This window comes from Oncorhynchus mykiss, chromosome 16 (assembly GCF_013265735.2).
Source record: "Oncorhynchus mykiss isolate Arlee chromosome 16, USDA_OmykA_1.1, whole genome shotgun sequence".
In the NCBI taxonomy this organism is placed as follows: Eukaryota; Metazoa; Chordata; class Actinopteri; order Salmoniformes; family Salmonidae; genus Oncorhynchus; species Oncorhynchus mykiss.
The window spans coordinates 62476622-62496614 of NC_048580.1; the positions used below are offsets into that span (position 1 = coordinate 62476622).

A 19993-nucleotide genomic window follows, 5' to 3' on the forward strand; every position below is an offset into this window, starting at 1 on the left:
CAAGAGGGTGGCTTTCGCCTCATCCAGGACTTGAGGCTTTTCAACCGGTGCTTGAAAACACTCCTCTTCAAGATGCTATCTCTGTCCCGCATCTTACAGGATATTAGCACAGGCCAGTGGTTCAGCAATGTCAACTTAACAGATGACTACTTCCATGTACCGATCCACCCGGCTTACAGGAAGTTCCTGTGCTTTGCTTTCAACGGCATGGCGTACGAGTACCAAGTGCAACCTTTCTTCCTCTCCTTGGCACCAACTACATTCACAGAAGGCATGCATGCCGCTCTAGCCCCCCTAACATCACAGGGGATGATGGTACTGAATTACCTAGATGAATGGCTAATCTGTGCTCATTCACGAGAACAGGCAGGAGCAGACAAAACATCTCTCCTGAAGCACATCTCAGAGCTAGTCCTCAGGATGAACATGCAAAAAAGCCACCTAGTCCCCACTCAAACGGTGACGTTCATGTGCATGCGGAGCCACTCGTCTGCAATGAGGGCTCACCTCACCCAAGAGCGAGCCCAGAAAATTGTAGATCTCAATCCTTTTGTCCAAGACCAGAAGGTGACTGTTCTTCAGTGTCAGAGACTGATGGGTCTCCTCTCTGTAGCCTCTCTTCTGACCCCACAGGGCCTCCTACACTTGAGACCCCTGCAGATGTAGTTCAATGCTCAAGGTTTCCATCCCAAGGAAAACAGGTATATTCGTCTGACTGTGTCCAAGGAATGAAGCGGGCCACCACTGGTTGAGCACTCCTAGCGGGGACAGCATGGGAACTACCTCAGAGGCCGGACCTATTGTCACAGGCAGAGGTGATTCCCTCCTGCCTGCTGCTGTGGGCATGTTCACTGAACAGCGAAATGGTCTGGTTTAGATCTTGAGCCCTCTGTTAACATCTTACAGAGTGCCAGGGCCCCCTCCACCACGTCAACCTATGACACAAGGTGGCGTGTGTTCTGCCAGTGGTGTGGTGTGGGGAGCAGGGGGTTGTTCCAGAAACTTGCTCCAGTTTTCAAGGTCTTTGTTTGATGCTGACAGGGCTGCATCCACACTTAATGTGTATGCAGCAGCAAGTTCATCATGTCATGATAAAGAGCAGGATGGGCCGCTTGGAAGCCACCCACTTATGGCCAGATTTCTTAAGGGATTTCCGTCAATTACGCCCCTCAGGAGTCTCCTCAGTTCCCGAATGGGTTTTGGATCTGGTTCTTGGAGAACTATCCAGACCGCCCTTCAATGCTATAGACTTTAAACATCTCTGTCTTAAGAGCATTTCTGGTGGCCATCGCCTCTACCAAGAGAGTTGGCGAGCTCCATGGTTTGTCTGTTAGTGATGAGTGTTATCGTCTAGGACTAATATTGCCTTCTTACAAAAGGTCCTGCCCCTTGGTCGTCTTCCGCCCTAACAAAGTAACCTGTGGTTGGGCTGAGCACCTATAGTGATGTGTTGCTCTAGGCTGTATCTTACGAGAACCTACTTACTCTGTTATTGTCATCCCATTGAATGACTAGCATAATCCCTCAAGAAAAATAGAATGAAGGTTACTCAAGTTACCACAGTTCTCTGAGCTAGGGACTATGCTAGTCCAGCTGTCAGTTGCCTTGTAGCTTCGGGAAGAGTCTTGAGAAAATGATGCTATGGCCCAGGTATTTATAGGGGATGGCAGGCACACATCATTGTATCATCTAAATCGCTGTGATAACAAAAAATATAACAAAAAATATTGTTTTTTCAGCTTTTTGATGCTAGTGGACCAAAATAAAAGTTATTTTCGGTTTTGGTCCACCAGCTTCAAACAGCTGTAAAAACTATATTTTTTGTTTTGTGATTGAAAATATATTTCAAAGCAATTTAGATGGTACAGTGATTCCCTACACTATTCAGTGCTTGTTTTCTCACATAAACTGAAATTGAGTGAACAGTGTGGAACTTTAGCAACCAGGAAATTAGCGATTTCCACTAGATAACACAGCCACAGTCAGAATAGCTTTCCCAGGTTGAAAACAGATGCCCCTCCAGTGGAAGAAATCAATAGGCGAATATCACAGCCAATCACAACACTGGTGGGTAAGTAATACTGTGAAACACTATCAGTCCACTATTAGTGGTAGACATTATGGAAATATTCTGAAATTACAATGCAATAATTCCCCAAAATCCTATGTGTAGCACCTTTAATATGAATTGTGTATAGTCACATATGAAAATACTATATGTCATGTCTCAAAATCGATATCTATTTTACCTCTATGTACTTCTACATTGTTTTGTGTCCTCTGGATTTGATTAGAAAGATGTCGAGTTCAATGGTAAACCTGCCAGGTAGCCTTAATTCTCGCACAGCATCCAGCCTAGCTGACGTGATCCTATTTTCCAGATTTTTGACCACTTTTTTTCTCTGCCTAATTTTGTCCATCCTACAAGGGTAAGAACTGATGGCGACATGAGGTTTCGACCATTTGTTTTCTTAGAGGATTATCTACACAAATAGCCTATTATTTAACCCATTCATCAAAAAAGCGTTTTTGATCAGACAGCCTAATCCATTTCCTGTTTCCTGTCACGCAAACGAGCGCACACACAGACAGTGGGAGCTAAAAGATGTGCAAAAAATGTATAAATTCCTAAAAACTCCTGGCTGTTCATGCATATTTTAGTTGTATTCCTCTTTTAGGAGAGGAATGGGTTATACATGCATCCAGAGAATAATATTCAGGCCGTGGCAGCGCGAAGGCAACAAAGAACAGGCTGCTCTGATGCCTGACAATAGAGGTGTGGACCGCAACAAACGCCTGGCGATTAAGTCAGTCGACAGAGAGAAAGTGAAAGAGCACGTACACACACATGCGCGCGCACGCACACATGAACACACAGACACTGACACAAGCGCAAACACCCACGCACGAGCACACGCAACACATACACACAAGCAGCACTCCCTCACGCACACGCTCACACACAATATTCTTGACCAGCAGTTTTGTCATGATCTTGCTCTGTAATTGTGCAAGGAGCATTTTTTCTCTAATGATTCGCAACAGAAGTAATAGGGTTCTGTGCTCAGGGTAGTGTTGTCGTGGTCATGCTGATGCCGTAGGAAGCTGGAGTAGGGAGCAGGGAGGGACATTCAATCAAACCCGCAATGTTGTTTTGTTTACTAACTACTGCCCATGCAAGTTCTGGAGGGAAGACGTTGAAAGAGGGAGAGAAAAAAATAAAAGTCAAAGAGATAGAGAAGCAGAAGTGTGGCATATGGTTAAGAAACACTGGAGGGCAAAATGTAAAAAGAAGAAAGCACTGTAGATGCACAGCAGAGCCATGTCTCAGTAGTCTAAAAAAAAAGTTCAGCCCCGAACCCCCAAGCTAGATGCATTCCTTTCAGTCAAATCGTTGCACTTAAAAAAAAAATTCTGGGTTACAGAGCGATCAATACTTAATATCATGTTCATTTCTGTCAGATGAATCTGAAATGATGGTGTATGATACAAGCCACCACTTTAAGTTTCAGGCTGCTATCCTACATTTAAAATAATTATAGGACAGCATTTACAGAAGTAGGATCTTAATTTGATCTTCCTGTTGCAAGACAGCTTTCCTGCAATGGAGGAAATGTAAAACATGTAGTGTATTTGAGGTTTAAAAAGGCTTCTGAAGTTTGTCATTTCCACTTTGAAATTTCAGACTTGATTTCCCCTTACGGAAATTGTATCAATACCTACAAAATTGTCCATTAATTATTATACACAATAATTCATTATAATCCACAATAATTCACATTTCCTGTTGCTTCAGGGTTATTTTCCTGGTGTAGCAAACTGGCTCAAATTAAGATCTTACATCTGTAGAGAGAATCACTCAGGATTGAGTGAGCTTGAGGATGTGTGTGTTCTTTTGGTTTTTCTATCCTTGTGGGGACCAGACGTCCTCACAAGGATAGTAAAAGTAGGAAAATTGTTTGGTCCCCACAAGGAGAATAAAACAAACGTGTGTGTATGTACATGCATGTGTGTCTGCCTGTCTGGGGATCACCAACCTTGAAAAAACACAGGCTGAGATAGGTGACAGGACTGTGAATCTGAACTCCTTGGTTAAACCTTCCACTGTAAAGGCGTCGTCCGCATGCTACCCATCCGAAACAGTACAGAACAGTTAATACATATATTACTACATTTCCTGATGTTGTTGTTCGTTTTGGCATATTTCTTTTCGGCTTTTCCTGCACCCGATAAATGTCTTGAGGCAAGCTGAAGTTCGGTAACCAAAGTCTACGCCCCTTTGTCTGTGATTGTTCAACTGTTGGGGTGACGCCGGTTTCTTCTTCTTCTACTCGATTCAGCCCGACACTCAATGTGGAAGTACCTGCACCTCTACTATTCTAGCTATCTATTATATAAAGACTAGCATTTAAAGGCCAATTCATGGAGGGAGATTGTGGGGTCCGACCCAATCACTTGTTAGAAAAAGTGGGGTAAAGAAAAGAACCAGTGGAGATGCTGGTGAAATGGTTACTCTAAAAATGTCCCTGGCTTGTTCGGCACCTAGGAAGATGGAAAGCAACATGCTGTCTTCGCCAGAGTATGTTTTACTGTAGTCGACGAAAACAGTAGCCATGTTTGCTAACAATAGCTAGTCAGCTAGCACTAGATACTTGGCTGGCTAGCTAGCCTAGCAGCATACTTGTGCAGAGGAAGCAAGCTAAATCAACTAAGCTAAAGATCTTTAGATCTTTTTGATCAAACATAATTTTGTCAGAGATAGTAAATCATAAGCTTCCCACATTGGTAACACCGAAGTCAAAGGTCCAGCTAGTTAAAATGTTGCAAATGTTTGAGCGGTGTTGTTTGCCCTCTACTTTTTTTTGAAGGTACAAACACCAGTGAATGGGGACAGCACTAGGTTTTGCCCAGCTCTGCCTGTTCACCGGCCCCCAGCACTACCTCAGCCCCCAGTACTGACTGGTCGTCAGCCCCCAGCCCATCTGCCGCACTGAGCTGCAGTGCAGTTTGGGAAACAATCTCCATGCCTGACCCTGGAAGTTCTATCCAGGGCCCACCTCCAAGACCTACTCCACTGGCCTGCTCCTCACCAATGCCACAAGTAGTAGCAGGGCTGTGAGAAGAAGGGAGAAAAGCGCTAAAGACTCAGTCCTTGACACATCACTTGCAAAGGCATTCCAAATCAAAATCTGGAGAACGTCATGTACCGAGCCACCAGCTTGTCCCAGAGGCAAATCATTTCAGACTCTCCTCCTTTACTCTGATACCCTCTCCCATATTCTGTTGTCCTCTTTCCTCCTCTCCTCACCATGCACACTGCTCTCCACAGACACTCCTCTAATTTCCACCCCTCTTTTCATCCTCTACAGGGCCCTGGCACCTGTAGCAGATTTCATGGATGAACTATTGGCAAAACTCTGGGGGGAATTTGATCACCAGCTGCATGACTTCAAGAAGAGGATAGGGACCGAACGACTGGGACCGAACGACTGGGACCGAACGACTGGGACCACAGACATCTCAGGAGTCAGACATTAGACACTTTCATTTTATTCCATAGACACGTTTCTTGTTTACATGCCTGTTTTTCGCAGACACATTTGTACTATTGTGCAAATAATTGCATTTATTGTCTGACACTAATTATATTTAATTGACACGTATTGTTTACATGTTGTAAGGTTCTGCTTTTCTTTTCTTAGTCAACCTTGTGTTCTTGAACGAAGTCCCTGAACTTCAAAAAAAAAATATCCAGAAAATCACATTGTAGGATTTTTTATGAATTTATTTGCAAATTATGGTGGAAAATAAGTATTTGGTCACCTACAAACAAGCAAGATTTCTGGCTCTCACAGACCTGTAACTTCTTCTTTAAGAGGCTCCTCTGTCCTCCACTCGTTACCTGTATTAATAGCACCTGTTTGAACTTGTTATCAGTATAAAAGACACCTGTCCACAACCTCAAACAGTCACACTCCAAACTCCACTATGGCCAAGACCAAAAAGCTGTCAAAGGACACCAGAAACAAAATTGTAGACCTGCACCAGGCTGGGAAGACTGAATCTGCAATAGGTAAGCAGCTTGGTTTGAAGAAATCAACTGTGGGAGCAATTATTAGGAAATGGAAGACATACAAGACCACTGATAATCTCCCTCGATCTGGGGCTCCACGCAAGATCTCACCCCGTGGGGTCAAAATGATCACAAAGGTGAGCAAAAATTCCAGAACCAAATGACCTGCAGAGAGCTGGGACCAAAGTAACAAAGCCTACCATCAGTAACACACTACGCCGCCAGGGACTCAAATCCTGCAGTGCCAGACGTGTCTCCCTGCTTAAGCCAGTACATGTCAAGGCCCGTCTGAAGTTTGCTAGAGAGCATTTGGATGATCCAGAAGAAGATTGGGAGAATGTCATATGGTCAGATGAAACCAAAATATAACTTTGGAGGACAAAGAATGCTGAGTTGCATCCAAAGAACACCATACCTACTGTGAAGCATGGGGGTGAAAACATAATGCTTTGGGGCTGTTTTTCTGCAAAAAGGGACCAGGACGACTGATCCGTGTAAAGGAAAGAATGAATGGGGCCATGTATAGTGAGATTTTGAGTGAAAACCTCCTTCCATCAGCAAGGGCATTGAAGATGAAACGTGGCTGGGTCTTTCAGCATGACAATGATCCCAAACACACCGCCCGAGCAACGAAGGAGTGGCTTCGTAAGAAGCATTTCAAGGTCCTGGAGTGGCCTAGCCAGTCTCCAGATCTCAACCCCATAGAAAATCTTTGGAGGGAGTTGAAAGTCCGTGTTGCCCAGCAACAGCCCCAAAACATCACTGCTCTAGAGGAGATCTGCATGGAGGAATGGGCCAAAATACCAGCAACAGTGTGTGAAAACCTCGTGAAGACTTACAGAAAACTTTGACCTCTGTCATTGCCAACAAAGGGTATATAACAAAGTATTGAGATAAACTTTTGTTATTGACCAAATACTTATTTTCCACCGTAATTTGCAAATTAATTAATTAAAAATCCTACAAATGTGATTTTTTTTATTTTTCTTCCTCATTTTGTCTGTTAAAGTTGAAGTGTACCTATGATGAAAATTACAGGCCTCTCTCATCTTTTTAAGTGGGAGAACTTGCACAATTGGTGGCTGACTAAATACTTTTTTGCCCCACTGTATATAGGGAAGCAACCTCTAATGTGCTAGTGATGGCTATTTAACAGTCTGATGGCCTTGAGATAGAAGCTGTTTTTCAGTCTCTCGGTCCCAGCTTTGATGCACCTTCTGGATGATAGTGGGGTGAACAGGCAGTGGCTCGGGTGGTTGTTGTCTTTGAAGATATTTATGGCCTTCCTGTGACATCGGGTGCTGTAGGTGTCCTGGAGGGAAAGTACTTTGCCCCTGATGATGCGTTGGGCAGACCGCACCACCCTCTGGAAAGCCCTGCGGTTGCGGGCAGTGCAGTTGCCATACCAGGCGGTGATACAGCCCAACAGGATGCTCTCGATTGTGCATCTGTAAAAATGTGTGTGGGTTTTAGGTGCCAAGCCAAATTTCTTCAGTCTCCTGAGGTTGAAGAGGTGCTGTTGCGCCTTCTTCACCACACTGTCTGTGTGGGTGAAACATTTCAGTTTGTCAGTGATGTGTACGGCGAGGAACTTGAAGCTTTCCACCTTTTCTACTGTGGTCCCGTCGATATGGATAGGGGGGTGCTCCCTCTGCTGTTTTCTGAAGTCCACAATCAGCTCCTTTGTTTTGTTGACGTTGAGCAAGAGGTTAATGCCTAGGGGATAGAAGCACGGCTGCCATTTATATCGGCGCTGTGTTTCTTGTTTCACTTGCAAGCCGTGTCGCCCTGGCACAAGAGAGTCTCCCTGGCTCTTGGAGATTGTTGTACTCTGCCACAACTATGATTGTGATATATGGTTATCCCACCTAGCTATATTCAAATTAAAGATACTGTACTGTAAGTCACTCTAACATAGTATAAAAACATCTGCTAAATGACTCAAATGTAAATGTAAATGGGCCGACCAAGAACAGTCATCCTTGCAGCCATGATGCCAAATGCATTCTCTAGGACTCTCCGTCAGTGAGAGTAGTGGTAGTCTTAACAGCCCCCCTTTTTTCACTTCCTCCTTTCCTCATCCCAACACTCACTACCTCCACCCCCAACACTCACTAACCCCACCCCTCTCTCACCTCCCTCACCTCAACCCAGTCTTCACCTCACTTCCTCTCCTTTCTACACCCCCCCGCACCCAACAACAGGATGCTGGTTCTCAGGTGTTTTATAGGGACACTCAATTAGCTGTCTCTGATAGGACACAGTCAAGGCTTGTTGAACTGGGAAATTAAATTTGGTACTCTATTAACAGAAATGCCTGACACAGCATTTTAATTATCTCCCTCTCTCTCTCTCTGTCCCTCTCTCTCTCTCTCTCCATCTGTCCCTCTCTCTCTATCTGTCCCTCTCTCCCTCTCTCTCTCTCTCTCTCTCTCTCTCTCTCTCTCTCTGTCCCTCTCTCCCTCTATCTGTCTCTCTCTATGTCTGTCTCTCTCTCTCTCTCTCTCTCTCTCCCTCTCTCTATCTGTCCCTCTCTCTCTCTCCCTCTCTCTCTGGGGTCCACAAAAAAACATAAAACATAATACAGAATGACATAATACAGAACACCAATCACCACAAAGACAGAACTACCTAAAAAAGGCACACGTGGCCTACATATCAATGCATACACACAAACTATCTAGGTCAAATAGGGGAGAGGCATTGTGCTGCGAGGTGTTCCTTTCTCTGTTTTCTAAACCAGGTTTACTATTTATTTTAGCAATATGAGATGGAAGGAAGTTCCATGCAAATAGGGCTCTATATAATACTGTAAGGCTTTCTTGAATTTGTTATGGATTTGGGGACTGTGAAAAGACCACTGGTGGCATATCTGTTGGGGTAAGTGTGTGTGTCAGAGCTGTGTGTAAGTTGACTATGCAAACAATTTGGGATTTTCAACAAATAATGTTTCTTATAAAAATAAGAAGTGATGCAGTCAGTCTCTACTCAAATATTAGGCAAGAGAGACTGACATGCTTAGTATTTATATCAGCCCTCTGATTACAATTAAGAGCAAAACGTGCCACTCTGTTCTGGGCCAGCTGCAGCTTAACTAGGTCTTTCCTTGCAGCATTGGACCACACGCCTGGACAATAATCAACATTAGACAAAACTAGAGCCTGCAGGACTTGCTTTTTGGAGTGTTGTGTCAAAAAAGCAGAGCATCTCATTATTGCGGCAAGACCTCTCCCAATCTTTACAACCATTGAATCTATATCTTTTGACCATGACAGTTTACACCAAGTAATTTAGTCTCCTCAACTTGTTCATCAGCAACACCATTCATTACCAGATTCAGCTAAGGTCTAGAAATTAACTTCTTATGGCTGCAGGTTCAGTATTGAGTAGCTTGGATGAAAGGTGCCCATATCAAACGGCCTGCTCCTCAGTCATAGTTTCTAATATTTGCATATTATTATTAGTATTGGATAGAAAACACTCTGAAGTTTCTAAAACTGTTTGAATTATGTCTGTGAGTATAACAGAACTCATATAGTAGGCAAAAACCTGAGAAATTCCACTTCCTGTTTTTTTTTATTCTGGAGGTGGCAGATTTTCAACCAAGGTCTCATTGAAATTACATATGGATGAGTTTTCACTTCCTACGCTTTCCACTAGATAGCAGTCAATAGAACTTTGTCTGATGACTCTAATGTGAAGGGGGGTCGATTGACACAGGAAATAGTCACCACAGCCATGAGTGGACCATGCTTTCACCAGGCGCGTTCACAGGGGAAGGACTTGCGTTCCTCCGGTCATCTGAAGTCATTCTAATTCTCCGGTTGGAACGTTATTCAAGATATATGTAAACAACACTCTAAAGATTGATTCAGTACATCGTTTGACATGTTTCTACTGACTGTTACGGAACCTTTGGACATTTCGTCACGTTATAGTGGATGCGCTTTGTGACTGGAATTGTTTACCAAACGCGCTAACCAAAGTAGCTAATTGGACTTTAATAATGGACATTTTCGAACAAATCAAGCATTTATTGTGGACCTGGGATTTCTAGGACTGCATTCTGCTGAAGTTCATCAAAGGTAAGGAAACATGTATCATGTATTTTCTGGTTTCTGTTGACTCCAACATGGAGGCTAATTTGGCTACTGTTTTGAGTGCCGTCTCAGATTATTGCATGGGTTGCTTTTTCCATAAACTTAAAAAAAAATCTGACACAGCAGTTGCACTAAGGAGAGGTATATCTATAATTCCATGTGTATAACTTGTATTATCATCTACATTTATGGTGAGTATTTCTGTTGAAACGATGTGGCTATGCAAAATCACTTGATGTTTTTGGAACTAGTGGATCTAAATAGCCAATGTAAACTCAGATTTTTTTATATAAATATGAACTTTATCAAACAAAACATGCATGTATTGTGTAACATGAAGTCCTATGAGTGTCATCTGATGAATATAATTCAAGGTTAGTGATTCATTTTATCTTTATTTATGCTTTTTGTGAATGCTATATTTTGCTGGAAAATGGCTGTGCTTATTGTGGTTTGGTGGAGACCTAACATAATCGTTTGTAGTGCTTTCGCTGAAAAGCCTATTTGAAATTGGACACTTTGGTGGGATTAACAACGAGAATAGCTTTAAAATTATATAAGACACATGTATGTTTTAGGAATTGTAATTATGAGATTTCTGTGGTTTGAATTTGGCGCCCTCTATTTTCACAGGTAGTTGTCATATCAATCCCGATATCGGGATTGCAGCCATAACAGGCTAAGGAAAGATTTGTACCAAATACAATGCTCTTAGTTTTAGAGATGTTCAGGACCAGTTTATTACCGGCCACCCATTCCAAAACAGATTGCAACTCTTTGTTAAGGGTTTCAGTGACTTCATTAGCTGTGGTTGCTGATGCATATATGATTGAATCATCAGCATACATGGACACACCTGCTTTGTTTAATGCCAATGGCAGGTCATTGGTAAAACTAGAAAATAGTAGAGGGCCTAGAGAGCTGCCCTGCGGTACACCACACTTGACATGTTTGATATTAGAGAAGCTTCCATTAAAGAAAACTTCTATTAGATAGATAGCTCTGAATCCACGATATGGCAAAGGTTGAAAAGCGATAACACAACATTTTTTTCAACAACAGGTTATGGTCAATAATATCAAAGGCTGCACTAAAATCTAACAGTATAGCTCCCACAATCTTCTTATTATCAATATCAACCAACCATCATCAGTAATTTGTGTCACTGCATCTATACATGTTGAGTGCCCTTCTCTATAAGCATGCTGAAAGTCTGTTGTTGATTTGTTTTTCAGGGAAATAGCATTGTATTTGGTGAAACACAATTTTTTCCAACAGTTTGCTAAGAGCTGGCAGCAAGCTTATAGGTCAGCTGTTAGAACCACTCTTTAGTTAGCGGAATTACTTTGGCTTCCCGCCTGAGGACAAAGACTTTCCTCTAGGCTCAGACTAAAAATATGATAGATAGGAGTGGCTGTAGAGTCAGCTACCATCCTCAGTAGCTTTCCATCTAAGTTATCAATGCCAGGAGGTTTGTCATTATTGATCGATAACAATAATTTTTTCCACCTCTCCCACACGAACTTTACCAAATTCAAACTTGCAATGCTTTTCTTTCATTATTAGTTTTTTTTATGCATGAATACAATGGCTCAATGTTCATTGTTGACATTTCCTGGCTACGTTTGCCCCCTTTGCCAATGAAATAATAATTACAATAATTAGCATTAAATTAAATGGTTTTGTGATGAATAAGCCATTTGATTCAATGTAAGATGGAGTTCAATTTGTCTTTCTGCCCATAATTTCATTTAAAGTATTCCATTTTTTCCCCCATAATTCTTTATATCATTGATCTTGGCTTCATAATACAGTTTCTTCTTATTTTTGTTGAGGTTAATCACATAATTTCTCAATTTGCAGTAAATCAGATGTGCAGTCAGACTTATTAGCCACTCCTTTTTCCCCATCTCTTTCAACCATACAGTTTTTCAATTCCTCATCAATCCATGGAGCCTCAGTTCCCACAAAATATTACCCGCAAAACACCAGTTTCAACGTCAACAGTGGAGAGGCGACTCCGGGATGCTGGCCTTCTAGGCAGAGTTGCAAAGAAAAAGCCATATCTCAGACTGGTCAATAAAAATAAAATATTAAGTTGGGAAAAAGAACAGAGACACTGGACAGAGGAACTCTGTTTAGAAGGCCAGCATACCGGAGTCGCCTCTTCACTGTTGACGTTGAGACTGGTGTTTTGCGGGTCTTCTAATGATCAATTAGCCTTTTAAAATGCTAAACTTGGATTAGCTAACACAACGTGTCATTGGAATACAGGAGTGATGGTTGCTGATAATGGGCCTCTGTACGCCTTAGTAGATATTCCATTAAAATCAGACGTTTCCAGCTACAATAGTAATTTACAACAATGTATTTCTGATCAATTTTATGTTATTTTATTTAAATTTTTGTGCTTTTCTTTAAAAACTTTTGAACAGTGGTGTATATATATAATCGTTCTAATTATATTTCTCCGCTCGAGGCCACTGTGCCCAGGTTAATGAGGCCACAATGTTGACGAAGAAGGCCGCAAAAAAAGTTTAGGAATCCTTACTGGTGAATAATAATTCATAACAGATCAATCATTTATTTCTATACATAAACATACTGTATATTTCATATCAATATTAATATAATCCAAGTTTTTCTCATAATAGTAGAAAGTGTCATTAAGTGTGATTAAGTGACGTTAATCACCCACCTACTGGTTCATAATAATGTACAATTCCACCCTGACAAAGTAACCCCTCTAATTGTATGTGAAAGTAGATTCAGACTTAGGTTGGGTTTAAGTAGGTTACATGGACATCTGAATTGCCAAACAAAGGACACCCTCATTTCAACGAGAAGCTAGGTTTCATTCATTCATGGTTGATTGGATCTTTGGAAGTTTAGAAGTAGTAACCATTAGCCCTATAAATAGGATGCCAAAATCATGATATTAATAATACAGTTTTACCTTTGACTATATCGTATTTTATACTGCTGTGTTCTATCCTCATTAACAGCTGAATCCAGGTCAGCACACAGTGACCTCAGCAGGCTATTGATGTCTGGACATGTGTGTTTATGGAACACTTTACATGTCCTTAAACACACGTGTGCACAGACGCACACGCATACACACACACACACACACACACACACACACACACACACACACACACACACACACAGTGCTCACCTCTGCTGAGCAACTGCAGGTTGCGGACCTCCTCTCTGACTTGTAGCTGAAGGACCTGCTGTAGAACCTCCTGTCTCAATGTTTCTTGGACAATGCCCATCCTCTCCAACTTCTCCCCGTTCAACCTCAGCAATGCGCGACCTGGGAGGAGAGGGAGAGGGAGAGGGAGAGGGAGAGGGAGAGGGAGGGAGGGAGAGAGAGAGAGAGAGAGAGAGAGAGAGAGAGAGAGAGAGAGAGAGAGAGAGAGAGAGAGAGAGAGAGAGAGAGAGAGAGAGTGAAAAGGAGAGAGGCAAATACTATGTTAGAACAGGCTTTGTTTTTTACTGAATGGTTAAGGTAAGATTACGTTTTGGGATAAGGTTTGGAATAAAGTAAACATTTTTTAAAAAGCACTTAGATTGAATATATTACACCCATCCGCCAGCCCTGTCCACAACACCCTAGCAAAACCCAGGCCTACTTGATGTTACTACGCTCCCCGTTGCCTCTAGTGGCTAGTTTTCATCTGCCGACGTCCTGTTAACCTGGACCGACGTCGAATTTCTCAGTGGATCTTGAGCAACCTGTCTGGTGTATGTGTCTGTGCGTCTGTGTCTGTGTGCCTGTCACGCCCTGACCACAGAGAGCCCTCGGGGTTCTCTATGGTGTAATAGGTTAGGGCGTGACTAGGGTTTCTTTTCTAGTTATTGTGTTTCTATGTTGGTGTGTGTGTATGGTTCCCAATTGGAGGCAGCTGATGATCGTTGCCTCTAATTGGGGATCATAGTGTGTCCTTTTTCCCACCTGCGATGTGGGATATTGTTTCGTGTTAGTGCCTATGTGCACTATGTATTGCACGTTCGTTATATCTTTGTTGTTTTTGGAGATTTCACTATTAATAAAATGTGGAACTTTACACACGCTGCGCCTTGGTCCACTTATTTATACAACAATCGTGACAGTGCCTGTGTGTGTGTGTACACTGTTGATTTACATCTAAGCGTTAAGTGTGTATTCTCTGCTTTACCTACGAGTCGTCATGACAGCGAGCAGGATGGCAAGTGAGGTTTATACAGCCAGACAATTTACTGAGGATGTTTGAACTTGAACACCAAGGCGTTAAACTACCAGGAAACACACTTTTAACATACCATTATCCACAGTAAGCATCATGCGCACACACACACAAACTCAGAGACAACACATGCATGTCAACTTTATTACACACACACACATACGGGATGGGCCTGTCTTTCAATGGAGAGGAGAGTGAAGGAATCCATCAAAGCTGTAGCAGCCTAGGTCTACATGTTAATTAGACACATTACTCATACTGTTAGCTCTCCTAATCAATCCATCCATTCTCATTTCCGCCTCTGGACGTGGGCACACCTCAAAAACCCAGCACATACACGCACACCCTCTCTGTCCAGCCCTCTCCCTTCCTCCCAACTCAGCCAGTGCGTCTCTCTTTCCTGCCCCCAGAAACATGGTGTCCTAGAAAAGCTGCCCTTGGTTCCTTTGTGTACAAATAAGACAAAGCAGATGAAGAAAGCTCCAATCCAATTCCCCTCCGACAGACTTAATACAGAGCCTAATAATGGCCTGCAGATAGCGATAGCAGCTAGCAGCCACAAAGAGAAGAAGAGAATAAAGAGAGAATGGAGAAGGGAAAATAAAATAGATCCTTCTACTGTTTCTGTGGAAACCGTTTTGTTCAATCCACCGACACGGTTAATTGGTGATAAACAAGTTCTGAGGGCAAAAGGGAGGCATTTCTGTCATGGCCGCCACAATAACGACACTTCATGTTAAAACAGCACACAGTAAGTGAATCTTTTGTATTTGAAAATGTATTTTGGAGTGAAATTAAAGTAGAGTTTCTGAGGTTTCAAAAACCGTATTGCTTGTAGTTGTTAGACATGGTTAGACAGAGTCCGCTGTGGTCAATTGTTAAACTGAGAACCATATGGCTGTATGGCATTGGATTCTTGAGAACAAACACATCTCTGGTCCAGGGTGTAGCTTAAAACTTCTTAGAGCTAGGCCTCTTTTTTTCTCAACTTCCTGTCTGAATGAAGTGCCTAAAGTAAACTGCCTGTTGCTCAGGCCCTGAAGCCAGGATATGCATATAATTGGTACCATTGGAAAGAAAACACTTTGAAGTTTGTTGAAATGTTAAAATAATGTAGGAGAATATAACACAATAGATATGGTAGGAGAAAATTGAAAGAAAAAACAAAATTTGTTTTGTTGTTGAGAGAGCCCATCCTCTTAGAAAGGCAAGTAAAAGGTAATGTTAAAAATTAGCTCCCTGTATGCAATTCCTATGGCTTCCACAGGGCGTCAGCAGTCTATTGGCAAGGTTTCAGGCTTGTAACTTCAAAAACAAATAAGAAATATCCGTTTTAGTACAGGGACACAATCTTGGAAATTCATGTTTGCGCACGCCATGAAGACAGGACGCACCTGCTAAAATCGGTTTCCAATTGAACATACTTCTTTCCATAAATAATATTATAGTTTGATTACATTTTAGGGTATCTGAGGAGTAAATAGAAATGCATTTTGACTTGTTGAAACAAAGTTTAGGGGTAGATTTTCGGATTCCTTTCTCTGCAAGTTGAACGAGTGGTAAACTCAAATCGGTGGCGCCAACTAAACTGACTTTTTGGGATATAAAAAATGACACTACATGTTATTGCTGGGACGCTTTGGATGACAAATCAGAGGAAGATTTTCAAAAAGTAAGTGAATATTTACTCTTTAAATGTGAATGTATGAAACTTGTGCCAGTGGAAAAATATTTTGATGTGGGGCGCTGTCCTCAAACAATCCCATTGCAGGTTTTCGCTGTAATAGCTACTGTAAATCGGACAGTGCAGTTAGATTAACAATAATTGAAGCTTTCAGCCGATAGAAGACACTTATATACCTAAATGCTTAACCGCTAAAATAAGTATTAGAATTGATTTGAATAGCGGGACACTAATCCTTATTACGAAAGAAGGATAGTGCAGGTAGCAGTGGTTATTTACACAGAGTGTACAAAACATTAAAGATACCTACACTTTTCATGGCAGACTGACCAGGTGAATCCAGGTGAAAGCAATGATCCACCTTATTGATACATGCCCTTAGTGCCTGGTAGGTAATTCAGTCATGATTACTACAAGGTTTAGCTTGCTAGGTAAGTTCATTTAGCCAGCTATCTAAAAAACATAGCTGGCATGGGCTAATTGAGTAACTGTCAGTGACTCACATAACAAGAGAAAAACTGCTGATGCACAACCACATTTAGAAATTGAAAATTGTGTATTCTACTATTATAACTCTCAACAGTAAGTTGAGACCCTGACTGAATTACAATTTTTTTAATAAAAATCTGTGTTAAAAAAGTGTCTGCTTATGTCGTTTATTGGTAGGGCCGGCCCTGGCTAAACCATTGCCTGAACCATTGCCTCATGGTTTCATGGTTGCAAATAACCAAGTAACTGGTTGAAAACTATTTACCCAACACAGAGGTTGTATTGGGCTAAAATATCTACCAAAGACTAATAACCATCCTCACATTCACACAGGTCTTTCTAACTCAACCGGTACATTTAAAAGCAGAGATCTCAATAACCAAAATAATACATTCAATGAAAAAATGAAAACTGCAGGAAAAGGGGTGCGCGCTTCTCGAGCAACTGTGGATGTAGACCCACATACATGCACATGTTTACGGGTGCAACTCGTATAGAACGCCGATGTACATGAGTGGAGCTCCGAGAGCACTCACCACTAACCACTGCAATTGTAAACTGAGGGAAAATGCCTTCACTCGAATCACATGGGGATTTTCTAGCAATAGGTAATGGGAGTAGCCTAATGAATAGCATCAAACACATCTTTATAACAATCAGGCTCTATATGTAATTCTATGGCTAGCTGATTCTCTATTTAACAGGTGCTGCCTGTAGCTTCCACATTTTATACACATAATGAGACAAACTGACTGCACCTGTGTGTGTGTGTGTGTGTGTGTGTGTGTGTGTGTGCGTGCGTGTTTGTGTGTGTGTGTGTGTGTGTGTGTGTGTGCGTGAGTGTGCGAGTGTGTGTGTGTATGTGTGCGTGCGTGTTTGTTTGTGTGTGTGTGTGTGTGTGTGTGTGTGTGTGTGTGTGTGTGTGTGTCTGCGTGTGAATGTGTGTGTGTGTGTATGTGTATGTATGTGTGTGTGTGTGTGTGTGTGTGTGTGTGTGTGTGTGTGTGTGTGTGTGTGTGTGTGTGTGTGTGTGTGTGTGTGTGTGTGTGTGTGAATGTCTGTGTTCATGCATGTGCTAGTGTCTGTAATATAACGTATAAATATGATGAATAAATCAAAGAGATATGATCTGCTGTTGCTGGGTTATCTGTAACTTGAGGCAGACAAACACTGTGTGTGTGTGTATCTAGGTGCAGAGTGACTTAGTGAGTGATGGCTGACCATGCAGTTTAGAAAAGCAATCTGTTCTCTGTGACTGGCTCTGAAAGGGACCTGTTCTGTACTGTCTGACTCAAGGCTAAGAGAACTGAGCGCTCATATACAGTACGTACTGTGTGTGTGTGTGTGTGTGCGCGCATGTGTGTGTGCATGAGTGTGTGGATGTCTGTTGTTAGCAATGTGTCTAAAGCATGTGTGTGTGGATGTCTGTTGTTAGCAATGTGTCTAATGCATGTGTGTGTGTGTGTGTGTGTGTGTGTGTGTGTGTGTGTGTGTGTGTGTGTGTGTGTGTGTGTGTGAGACTCCAGAACACCGTCAACTACATCCGCTTCAACAGCTTTCCTTTTCTTTCACAAAAACACAGCATTCCTTTCTTAGCTTTCGCTGCATGAATGGTCTTTAAATCTCCTTGTGAGAGATTTAGGTGTAAACCGTTTCTTAAGTCCCGCAGCTGAAAAAGCGAAGCTGTGGAACCAGCTAAGGAACTAAAAATACAACTTGTGTGAGATTTGGTTTCTCAGGCTAAGCCTTTTCAGAGACCTGTGTGAATTGGTCCCAACTCTCTGGGTACAGGAGCTTCAGTCCTCTGGGCGGTGGAGAGTAGCGGAGTGTAGAGAATAAGCTTGCAAAACTAGGCTTGGGTGATGAATAAACTTACTTGAGATCTGAAGGCTTCAGCTCCTGGGGCTACTATAATGCCTGTCTGTATAGTGCCTTCAGAAAGTATTCACATGCCTTGACTTTTTGCAATGTTTTTGTGTTTAAAATGGATGACATCAGTGGCCTACACACAATACCCCATAATGTCAAGGTGGAATTATGTTTTTAGAAATGTTTACAAATGAATAAAAAATGTAAACCTGTCTTGAGTCAATAAGTATTCGACCCCTTTGTTATGGCAAGCCTAAATAAGTAAAAAATTAAAAATGTGCTTAACAAGTCACATACTAAGTTGCATGGACTCACTCTGTCTGCAATAACAGTGTTTAACGTGATTTTCTAATGGCTACCTCATCTCTGTACCCCACACATACAATTATCTGTAAGGTCCCCCAGTCGAGCACTGAATGTCAAACACAGAATCAACCACAAAGACCAGGGAGATTTTCCAACACCTCGCAAAGAAGGGCACCTTTAGGTAGATGGGTAAAAAAAAGCAGACATTGAAAATTTCTTTGAGCATAAAGAAGTTATTACATACACGTTCGATAGGGTATCACTACAAAGAGACAGGCGTCCTTGCTAACTCGGTGAGAGGAAGGAAACCGCTCAGAGATTTCACCATGAGGCCAATGGTGACTTTAAAACAGTTACCGAGTTGAATGGCTGTGATAGGAGAAAACTGAGGATGGATCAACAACATTGTTGTTACACCACAATACTAACCTAACTGACAGAGTGAAAAGAAGGAAGCTTGTACAGAATACAATATTTCAAAACATGCATAATGTTTGCAACAAGGCACTAAAGTAATACTGCAAAAAATGTGGCAAAGCAATTAACTGTTTGTCCTGAATACAAATTGTTATGTTTAGGGAAAATCCAATATAACACATTAGTGAGTACCACTCCTCAATTTTCAAGCATAGTGTTGACTGCATCATGTTTTGGGTATGCTTGTAAACATTAAGGATTGGGGAGTTTTGCAGGATAAAAAATAACCCGAATGGAGCTAAGCACAAGCAAATCCTTGAGGAAAATCTGGTTCAGTCTTCTTTCCACCAGACACTGGGAGATGAATTCACCTTTCAGCAGGACAATAACCTACAAGGCCAACTCTACACTGGAGTTGCCTACGAAGAAGACAGTAAATGTTCCTGAGTGGCCGAGTTACAGTTTTGACTTACATCTACTTGCAAATCTATGGCAAAACCTGAAAATGGTTGTCTAGCAATGATCAACAAACAATTTGACAGAGCTTGAAGAATTTTGAAAAGAATAATGGGCAAATGTTGCACAATCCAGGTGTGGAAAGCTCTTAGAGACGTACCCAGAAACCTCATAACTGTAATCACTGCTAAAGCTGCTTCTACAAAGTATTGGCTCAGGGGTGTGAATATTTATGTAAATTAGATACAGTGGGGCAAAAAAGTATTTAGTCAGCCACCAATTGTGCAAGTTCTCCCACTTAAAAAGATGAGAGAGGCCTTTTCATCATAGGTACACTTCAACTATGACAGACAAAATGAGAAGA

At 41.9% G+C, this 19993-nt stretch overlaps 1 protein-coding gene across 1 annotated transcript in view; it reads right to left on the reverse strand.

The window, feature by feature from the left end:
* Nucleotides 1-19993, reverse strand: part of LOC118939569 (sterile alpha motif domain-containing protein 10-like) — a 195557-nt gene that overhangs the window by 6672 nt on the left and 168892 nt on the right. The window contains exon 4 of the mRNA XM_036947529.1: nucleotides 13355-13495. Coding sequence (XP_036803424.1) covers nucleotides 13355-13495 — 141 coding nt within the window. The remainder of the gene's footprint in view (nucleotides 1-13354; nucleotides 13496-19993) is intronic.